The sequence below is a fragment of the Aedes aegypti genome, unplaced genomic scaffold (assembly GCF_002204515.2).
Source record: "Aedes aegypti strain LVP_AGWG unplaced genomic scaffold, AaegL5.0 Primary Assembly AGWG_AaegL5_hic_scaff_1869_PBJ_arrow, whole genome shotgun sequence".
Taxonomy (NCBI): Eukaryota; Metazoa; Arthropoda; class Insecta; order Diptera; family Culicidae; genus Aedes; species Aedes aegypti.
Window position 1 is genome coordinate 22,899 of NW_018735344.1, and position 10,797 is coordinate 33,695.

Here is a 10,797-nt window from a genome sequence, read left to right on the forward strand (position 1 = left end):
TAGAGATGCTAACCATTTCATTAGCTCTTCATTGATAGTAAACAAAACGCGGTCGTCTTCTTTGACCGCACCAGTACTTTGTTCTGTCGTTCCATGGAATTAGGAAGCGGAAAAACACCCGGGAAACATGGACATTCTCCAAACGATGTGCCGCATTTGCGAGTCCCAGCAGAATCTGTGTGATCTGACCAGCCAGGTTAACGAAACCGTTGCCAATAAGCTGACCACCCTGACCTCCATTCGGGTAAGTGCTTGGCTGAGGTATCAGGCTTACAGTGGCTCAACTTCATATTCGTACAGGGCACCGTTTTCACATCGAGAGCTCGCATAACTCGTGATCTCGCCCTACAAGCCATTGGTGGGCTCATTTACAAATTTCTTAACGCTGGAGGGGGTGGGTGGGTGTCACCATGATGTTACAGCTCATACAAAATTTGTAGAACATCCATACGAAAAGCGTTACGAGGGGGTGGGTGGGTGTCAAAAATGGTCATTTTTGGCGTTATGAAATATGTGAATGAACCCTGGTAATTGAGTGTGTAGCTTGTTGTTACCGAGCAAACGAATGGATTTACACGATATTTTACAATGGTACGATGAAAGAAGATCCTCCACTATCTACCAGTGGTGATAGTTTTCATCCTGGTCCAATAATTTGCTTAGAAACGAGGTGCTACTTACTCGGTAACCATTGGTTTTTGGGGCGAGATCATTAGTTATGGGAGATTTCTCGCATAATCTGGGATAACGCCCTAAAAGCCATTGGTAACTACGTGTGTACCTCGTTGTTTCTGAGCAAATGACCAAACCAACACCACTGGCAGGTCGAGAATGATCTTTTTTTCACTATAACGTTGTTAAATAACGTGTAAATCCATTCAACTGCTTAAAAACAACGAGCTACACATAACCACGTGGCTTTTAGGGCGAGATCATAAGTTATGCGAGATTTGTTCCCTTCGTCATGGGTGGTGTTCTAAAATCTATTGGGCTCAAAGTTCACATCAACGCTTGTTAGCACAATAATATTATACTCATACGATATACACATGCAAAAATGGTCAATTGGCAAAGAATGCTCTCAGTTAAAACATGTAAGTGTTCATAAGAACACTAAGCTGAGAAGCAGGCTCTGCCCTTCCAGTTGGGACGTAACGCCAGAAAGAAGATTATTCCAAAGATGACATTAAATGGAAACAGTAACTGTTTATCTGTTAACTGATAACTGTTAACAGTAACAGTTTTTATGTTTATAAACTGTTTATCATTGCCGAAATAGACAGCACCTATGTCCTTCGTTATTGATGTTGTCGTCCAAATTTTCTAAAATTCGGCAGTTAAGATTTGGTATTTAATATATTAAAAGTATATGCCCTGGGGAATGGAAAAAATGTTTTACAAAAAGATCCTCGACCGGCTGCATTTTAACTCACGACCCTTACAATAGCGTCTGTACCCCATGTCCCTGATCATCGTCCGAGTGCCAGAGAAGGACTCTAAGCTAAACCACAGACAAACAGACGTCACACTTTCATCATTGTTCATCGACCACCTTCTTAACGGTTGATTGGGGCCTTCCTTAGCCTAGTGGTTAGAGTCCGCGGCTACAAAGCAAAGTCATGCTGAAGGTATCTGGGTTCGAATCCCGGTCGGTTCAGGATCTGTTCGTAATGGAAATTTCCTTGACGTCCCTGGTGTAAAATCCAGTCGGCGGAACGGAATGGCCACAGCTTGAAGGCCACCGTAAGGACTCACCTGCTACAGCTGCTACAAATACTATTTGTAGGATTTTACCAATTTAATAATTTAACATTAAGTTTACTAATTTTAACTTGTTTGATAAGTTTTTCTTCTCGCTTGAATTTTTCGTTCAGTTTTAATTTTTTCACCAGCAGCTTACTTAGATTTGTTATCCGGTTGCTATGGCGCCAACGATATCCGAGCAAAATAATCAGTTGCTTCCAGTGTTGGCAACACCTGGACATAGAGTATCATCACAGACAAACAGACGTCACACTCTCATCATTGTCCATCGACCACCTTTTTAACGGTCGATTCAAAAATATGGTAGGTGGCCAATCCGCCACCCGCAGCGCTCGCATCGTTTTTGTTCGCGTTTGACGTTTGCACACTACCGCGATCTGTTGGCCCGTCGGCCAAATACAATAATTTTAGCATTGGGCGCACATGTCCTCGTGACTATGATTTTGATCGAAATTTGTTCTAAGTGTTACGTCTGTTTGTCTGTGGTATCATCGTACCTGCCACACGATATACAAACGCAAAAATGGCAACTTTAGCAAAGAAAGCTCTCAGTTAATAACTGTGGAAGTGCTCATCTGTCCCAGTGAGGACCTTAATGCCAATAAGAAGAAGAACGGTTGATTCAAAAATATGGTAGGTGGCCAATCCACCACCAGCAGCGCTCGCATCGTTTTTGTTCGTGTTTGACGTTTACACATTACCGCCATCTGTTGGCCTGTCGGCCAAACAAACCGATTTTGACATTGGGCGTGCATGTCCTCGTGACTATGATTTTGATGGAGGTTTGTTCTAAGTGTTACGTCTGTTTGTATGTGGCTAAACTGCGTACTATGGTCCTCCGAACATTTAGGGGGAATGGTCCTCCGGAAATTTAGGGGGTTGGTGTCAGGCCCTGCAAGCCAGTCGTAAAAAAAATCAAGCAACGAATAATCAACGAGATAATACGAACCAGGACAATCGGCGAAGACTAAGGGACTAGCGATTAAAAGCTCGGTACGTGGTACTGTAAATCTCTCAAATTCATCGGAAGCACACGCATACTCGCCGACGTGCTAAAGGACCGCGGATTCGACATCGTAGCGTTGCAGGAAGTGTGTTGGAAGGGATCAATGGTGCGAACGTTTAGAGGTAACCATACCATCTACCAGAGCTGCGGCAACACACACGAGCTGGGAACAGCTTTTATATTGATGGGTGATATTCAGTGGCGCGCGATCGGGTAGTGGCCAGAGATGGAAAGTGGCGAATATTCCTGCTGAACTGGACCAAAAACAAAACCAAACCAGAGCGCTGGTTTACTCGCATCCGTCGTGCTCCAGAGTAACCGAAGCTAAACGTGTTCGTAGCTTTTCAGAGTCAAATTGTGTTTTTGGGGATACAGCTGCTTCCCCTCCAAGATTTATGGTTTCCAAGGGTTTTCGACTACAAACTAGTAGTTTACTGTTGACTTGATGGTTATGCAATTTATTTCTCTGTCAGAACCATAATAAATCACAACTTGCTCGATTACTCGCGAGTAAGCGTTTCCGAGCTTGTTGCTACTTCTTTTGACATGTTCTCCCGAGCAGGCGGGTGCGGACTTACTCACACCTAGCCAGTTCGCGAGTCTGTGATGTTTGTTATGCGTTGGTATACACTCGTGAGCTGCTTCGTGATGCGATCTTTTCCAGCACTAGTAGTGGCCAATCAATGAGAGAATGTGCAAGTTGAGGCTCAAAGGCCGGTTTTTCTATTTCAGCATAATAAACACAGCCCTCACTCCGGAAGCACTGATGGTGATAAAGACGCTTTTTACGCGCAGCTTGAACGCGAGTACGACAGTTGCCTAAGCCACGACGTCAAAATCGTCATAGGAGATTCAAACGCTCAGGTTGGCCAGGAGGAGGAAATCATACCGACTATTGGAAAGTTCAGCGCCCACCGGCTTACGACTAATTTTTTTCGCCGCCTCCAAGAATATAGCCATTCGTAGCACCTACTTCCAGCACAACCTTCCATACCGATACACCTGGAGACCACCACAGCAGACAAAATCTCAAATCACCACGTTCTGATTGATGGACGGCATTTCTCCGACATTACCGATGCCAGGATCTATCGTGGCGCTAGCATCGACTCTGACCACTATCTGGTGATGGTTAAACTGCGAACAAAACTCTCCGTCGTTAACAACGTACGGTACCGGCAGCCGCCCCGGTATGACCTAGAGCGGCTTAAGCAACCGGATGTCGCAACAGCATACGCGCAACAACACCTCAAGGCTGCATTACCGGAATTGGGTGAGCTGGATGGAGCCCCTCTTGAGGACTGTTTGAGAACAGTAAAAGCAGCCATCAACAATGCAGCTGAGAGCAACGTCGGGTACGTGGGACGGAGTCGACGGAACGATTGGTTCGACAAGGAATGTAAGCAGATTCTGGAGGAGAAGAATGCAGCGCGGGCGGTCATGCTGAAGCAAGGGACCCGACAGAACGTGGAACGTTATAGACGAAAACGGCAACAGCAGATCCGTCTCTTTCGGGAGAAAAAACGCCGCTATGCCGGTTTCAAGAAACACGTAAGTACGAAACTCATCGCATCCCGCAACGGCTTGGTGCCGCGAGCCGTGATGTGCAGGATGGGAGCATTTTAACGCACGAGCGTGAGGTGATCGAAATGTGGAAGAAGCACTTCGACGAACACCTGAATGGCGCTGAGAACACAGGCAATGAAGGACGGGACAACGGAGGAAATACTTTCGTCAGTACTGCAGGCGATGGAAAGCAACCAACCCCCACTTTGATGGAGGTTAAGGATTAATAGCTCAAGAACAGTAAAGCTGCTGGTAAGGATGGTATTGGATCTGAACTCATGAAGATGGGCCCGGAGAGTTTGGCCATTTGTCTGCATCGGCTGATAGGTACAATCTGGGAAACAAAACAGTCACCGTAGGAGTTGAAGGAAGGAGTAATATGCCCCATCTACAAGAAAGGCGACAAGTTAGATTGTGAGAACTTTCGAGCGATCACCATTCTAAATGCGGCCTACAAAGTATTATCCCAGATCATCTTCCGTCGTCTGTCACCTGTAGTAAACGAGTTCGTGGGAAGTAATCTAACCGGCTTCGTTGCCCAAAAATGACGTGAATTCCAGCACACAACGCATCATCTTTTCATCGATTTCAAGGCGGCATACGATAGTATCGACCACGTAGAGGTATGGAATATCATTGACGAGAACAGCTTTCCCGGGAAGCTCACGACACTGATAAGAGCGACGATGGAAGGTGTGCAAAATTGTGTGAAGGTTTCAGGCGAACATTCCAGTTCGTTCGAGTCTCGGCGGGGACTACGACAGGGCGATGGACTTTCGTGCCTGTTGTTCAATATTGCGCTTGAAGATGTCATACGGAGAGCCGGACTTACAGTCGAGGCACGATTTTCACGAGATCCGAACAATTTGTTTGCTTCGCGGACGACATGGATATTGTTGGGAGAAAATTTGAAACGATGGCAGATTTGTTCACCCGCCTAAAACGCGAAGCAACAAGAGTCGAGCTGATGGTGAATGCATCGAAAACTGTTAACGTAGTAGCAATCGCCCCGCTATCCTAGCGTTACTAACGTAGCAGCCACACTTTGTTATTTTTCATAGCAGATCACTCCATCTAACTAACACTCCATCCAGAAAGAGAGTCCCTCAATAAAAACAAAGTGCATGCTGGTACGCGGAACCGAGCGCGACATGGCCCGTCTAGGAAGAAGTGTCACGATAGACGAGGATACCTTTGAGATGATGGACGAGTTTGTCTACCTCGGATCCTTGCTGACAACAATGTTAGTCAGGAAATACGAAGGCGCATCATCAGTGGAAGTCGTGCATACTATGGGCTACAGAAGAAACTGCGGTCAAGAAAGATTCACCCCCGCACCGATGTACAAAACGCTCATATGACCGGTAGTCCTCTATGGGCATGAGACGTGGACTATGCTCGAGGAGGACTTGAAAGCTCTTGGGGTTTCCGAACGCCGAGTGCTAAGGATGATTTTCGGCGGCGTGCAGGAGAACGGCGTATGGCGGTGAAGAATGAACCAAGAGCTCGCATGACTACGGCGAACTCAATATCCAGAAGGTGGCAAAAGGTGGAAGGATACGCTAAGCAGGGCATGTTGCAAAAATGGCGGACAACAGCTTTGTAAAGTTGGTGTACGCTACGAATCCGGTCGGACCAAGAAGGCGTGGGACGCAGCGAGCTAGGTGGTTTGACCAGCTGCACCAGGACCTAAAGAGCGTGGGTCGCAGTCGAGGATGGAGAGAAGCGGCCATGAACCGAGTGAATTGGCGAAATATTTTTGGCGAGGTTTTATCAAGCCAAGGATGGAGCCTCAAGTTCATATTGACGGTGATGAAATCGAGGTGGTGGAAGGATTCGTGTACTTGGGTTAGCTGGTGACCGCCGACAACGACACCAGCAGCGAAATCCTGAGACGCTGATGTTTCGACAGAAAGTGTTGAGGACCATCTACGACGGAGAGCAGATGGAAGACGGAACGTGGAGAAGGCGGATGAACCATGCATTGCACCAGCTGCTGGGAGAACAAACCAACGTCCACCTCGCAAAAATAGGAAGTTTGCGATGGGTCAGGCATGTCACCAGAATGTCGGATAACAATCCGGTGAAAATGATTCTTGAAAACAATCCGACTGGCGCAAGAAGACGTGGTGCGCACCGAGCAAGATGGGTCGATCGAATTGATGACGATTTGCAGAATGCGTGGCTGCCCATGGCCATAGTCCATGGCACTGTGTTTTATTTTCTCGATTTCATGCGCTTTTTGAATAGCGCCCAAACCGTTGATTTTAGCGGTATAGTTTGCTCGGAGGAGTTTCTTGGTGTATTAAAGCGCATCTTTTGATGCAAAAAGTTTTGTGATCAATCCACCTAGCATTGAAATAGAACAACTATTTTTTCAAAACATTTAGATAGACATATAGTGTCTTCGGCAAAGTTGTAGAATTGGCAATTTGAAACAACTTTGTCGAAGACACAATTTTTCTATCTCTTATACTTTTTGTGATATTGCCGTTGTATGTGAATGGCCCCTAAAAATCATATTTTTTTCATCACTTTTTTGAAAAATGTTTGCTAATGTTAGAGAATTTATATTGATATTGAAGCATTCGCAGATTAGGCCCTTTGCAGAATTGACTCATTGGGCTGCGTACTGTGCTTGAGGATTCACAGCATAGAGGTCCCCAAGCAAACTGCCACGAACACCAACGCACAATCAATCTTACACAAGTCGATTTCCTCAGAATGAAAACGTATCGATGTTTGTTTGACGTTATTGAGCTTTTGGTCAACAGCAGGCCAACAAGGAAGTGGTTGTTTTGCAGCAATTCTGTTTATATTTGGATTCTCACAGCAAACAAAAGCAATGTTGTGACAGTTCTCACAGCAAACAAAGAAAATTTTGTCAACATTGCACTACTACGCAGGCAACTGGATTGGTCTATTGTTTGAATTTGATTGATTTAAATTAGTGTAGACTTTTCGAATCTCGGAAACTAACTTCATTCTCTCAACAACTAGAGAGAGAGATACAGAGAGACAGATATTATGGATCCGACAGAAATAAGGACAAACATTTTTTTCAAATATATTTTTTCTCAATCTCCAAGCGTCGCGACTAATATTTGAATAATGCGCTGTGTTCATAAACATCGTAAGAATGCAGCGCCACACATGTCATTATGCCAGTTATGTCGGGAACGAGTCACACGTCGCGTGTCCCGCACGCGCGTTCCAATTTGGTGAGCGCGCGACAATAGTGAATGCGGGCAAGAGAGCCGATTGGAAATCCGCTTAAGCAGCAATTTATCAAGCAATTTATAAAACAAAGCTCACGTAAGTTTATTGGATATAGTCGCGAGCAACGGACGCAAAAAAAAATGTGCGGGAAAACTACCATTTTAGGGGGTTAAGTTTAGCGCTCGCACCGGAGCAGACCAGAAATGCGCTTGATTTTACCATGTCTGTAGTCGAAATCAGATTGATGAATATGGTTGCTGTCAAATGTACCAGTAATGTGGTGGGAGGTACTTTAAACATAGGAATTTGTTCTGAAATTCCATGGTTATTTTAAGAAAGGGCATAGTCAGTTAAAGTACATAGTTGCTTTTACCACAGATTTTTTTCCCGTTTAGAATCCAATCGATCCCTAAGGCATCTTGGGGTAATAATCGATGACAAGCTCAGCTTCGCTAGTGTAATGCCAAATGCGAGCCTATTTCAGATAAATATACGAGAACATGCTATCATTCACAGCGCAACGCTTACGTTGCAAACCAATTTCAATGCTCGATTTACGGACCGATCGATACGACCGATGATTGTCGTATGATGATCTAAGCAAAAGTCACTCCAGGAACCTTCCACAAGGTTCCCCGGCAATACTTTGTATACTAAGCAGTTTTGAGGTCTGGATCGACCTATAAAAGGAGTCTGTCCAGCCAGAATAAATCAATTCATTTCTGGTCTTCGGACCACATAAAAACCTGTGAGTTAATTAGTAGATATCACTGGACCATCTACCATTTCCACACGGATTCGACATCGAGCGAACGGCATAGTTTACACTAGCCACGTGGATATGCCTGTTAATAAGCCAAATGCCAGCAAACTCAAGCTCCTGGCAAGTGTCGCGCAATTCATACTGAGGTACAGAAGAACAAGGTTAGAACGAACAGAAACCTAAAGCGGTTAGAAAACAGGTATAAGATCACGCGTTTAAGAATAGCAATCGCATACCGAACAGTTTATAAAGAGGTCGTCTGCATCATATTCGGGATGACGCCCGTCGGGCTCATTATCAAGGAAGATTTTCAATGCTTCAACCAAGAAGAGTCCGCGTGAAAAGAGATAACGCTTAGATAAGATTCCGCTTTTGAAACAATTTTTAATTAGCAGTGTTTTTAACTCTTTTTGAACGATTCATAGAAAGGACTTGAAGTACCGTCGTGCGGGGTGACATTGGTCCATAAGGGTGACTTTGGGCCAACATTTTTACGGCAAGCTAACAACCAAATAATGAAAACAGTGTATCAAGCTTCTAGAATACGTTATTGTCGCACCGCCACCAAACCGGATCGCGCCAGTGAGACTCGCGACGCGCCTCAACTCGCGCGATTTTGAAATCAGTTTTTCAGTGTGGCGCTGCATTCTTACGATTTTTATGAACACAGCGCACTATTCACATATTAGCTGCGACGCACGGGGCCCGAGAAAACAATAATTATAAATAAATGTTGGTCTTGATTTCTACCGGATACATAATACAAATAGCCAATAGGCGCTCCTACTAGCCATGACATGCATCGAAAGAGGCGGTCAAAGTCACCCCCTAGGCCCAATGTCACCCCGCACGGCGGTAATCTATGTTAAATTAATACCTGTTTGTATTTTCATCAATTGCAGATTTCCTCGGAAGACTCTCTCCCGCGATGCATTTGTCTCGAGTGCGTTGGCACTCTGAACTTGGCGTACGAATTCCTGCTGCGATGCGAAGCATCGGAACAAAGACTGCAGGAGGTGCTGCGAGCAGGCACAGAACAACCCTCGGATGACAAAGATGAAGAGGATCCCCCGGATGATGAGGAAGCTTCCACGCTGGGATTCGTGATGGAACATTCGGGCGACGAGGAAGATGAGGATGTGGAGGAGGAAGTGGCTATAGCGATCGTCCAAGAGGAATCCATGGACGCGATGGAAGATGCGCAGTTGCTGTACGAAGCTGTCCCGGTGAAGTATACGATCGAAGAATATCTTGAGGAGACGGAGATCGATGAAGAGCAGGAACATGAACAGACGGAAATAGTGGTGGAGGATGTGAAGGCGCACATGGCGGAGATGAGTGCGGGCGAGCGAGATAAGAATTTCTACTGTGATACATGTGGGTCAAGTTTCGAGAAGTGCACGGATCTCTATCAGCACATCAAGAGTCACGGGAAGGCTCGGTACCAGTGCAAGGAATGTGATCGGTGGTTTTCGCGAAGGGCGCATTTGCAAAGCCATGAGGTGATTCACACCGGCGAGAGGAACTTTCGCTGCCATAGATGTCCAAATGCTTACAAGAGTAGTCGTAATTTGAGAAGGCACGTGAAGAGTGCTCACTTGGGGGAGAAACCCTTCGTTTGTGATCTCTGCGGGAAGGAATTCTCTCAGAAGACAGTACTAGAAGCGCATCACAGCACACACGTCCAGGAGAGAAACTACTCATGTGAGGTTTGCCAGAAGCGATTCAAGTCGAGCAAGTTGCTCAAGTTGCACGTCACTCGACATGTGAAGGGTGCCCAGACAAGGCAGGAATCGGAACCCCTGGAATGCGACGTGTGCCACAAACAGTACTCGAGCAAGATGTCCTTGAAGAACCACAAGCAGATTCATTCGGACACCAAAATAGCCTGCACGTTTTGCGGGAAGAATTTCAAAATAATGGCGCACTTGAAGGTGCATCTGCGAAGTCACACCAAAGAGCAGCCGTACGAGTGCAACCTGTGTCACAAGAAGTTCGGCTACGAGACTTCGCTCAAAACGCACCGCTTGGTGCATTCAAACGAACGGCCCTACAAGTGTGACCTGTGCGATGTGGCCTTTCGGCAATTGAACCACTTGAAGGCGCACAAATTCTTGCACAGCGGTGAGAAACCTTTCGAGTGCACCGTCTGCAAGAAGTCATTCGCCCTCCGAGGGAACTTGACCATCCACATGCGAATCCATGACGGCCCGGTTGGTAGTCCGTTCCAGTGCCGGCTTTGCGTGGGCAAGAAGCTGAACGACTCGAACGCTTTGAAGCGACATCTGAGGGCGCATCCGAATGCGAAGGTTGTGAAAACGGGCACCTTGACGGTCATTGTGGAGGAAGGTACGGCGGATGAACCGGAAGAGGGAGAAGTCAAACTGGAGGTGAGTAGTGTTGAACATTTGGTGGAGGAAGAAGAGCGTTTATAAAGGAACCTTGGGTTCGATTCGGATCTTATGTATTAACTCTGACT

General features: G+C 46.0%; 1 protein-coding gene across 1 annotated transcript; it reads left to right on the forward strand.

Annotated features, from left to right (window-relative positions):
• The first annotated feature begins 8 nt into the window (after positions 1–8).
• Positions 9–10,781, forward strand: LOC110680805 (gastrula zinc finger protein XlCGF57.1-like). The gene is made up of 2 exons (XM_021856580.1): positions 9–244; positions 9,221–10,781. Exons 1-2 carry the CDS (start codon positions 128–130, stop codon positions 10,751–10,753), a joined length of 1,650 nt encoding a protein of 549 aa, XP_021712272.1. The 5' UTR covers positions 9–127; the 3' UTR covers positions 10,754–10,781.
• Positions 10,782–10,797: the final 16 nt, after the last annotated feature.

Excerpts from the sequence above, each read along its gene's own strand:
- LOC110680805 (XM_021856580.1), top strand. The coding sequence starts at position 128 with ATGGACATTCTCCAAACGATGTGCCGCATTTGCGAGTCCCAGCAGAAT. Across the intron at positions 245-9,220 it reads CCACCCTGACCTCCATTCGG|ATTTCCTCGGAAGACTCTCT; the intron begins GTAAGTGCTTGG and ends CATCAATTGCAG.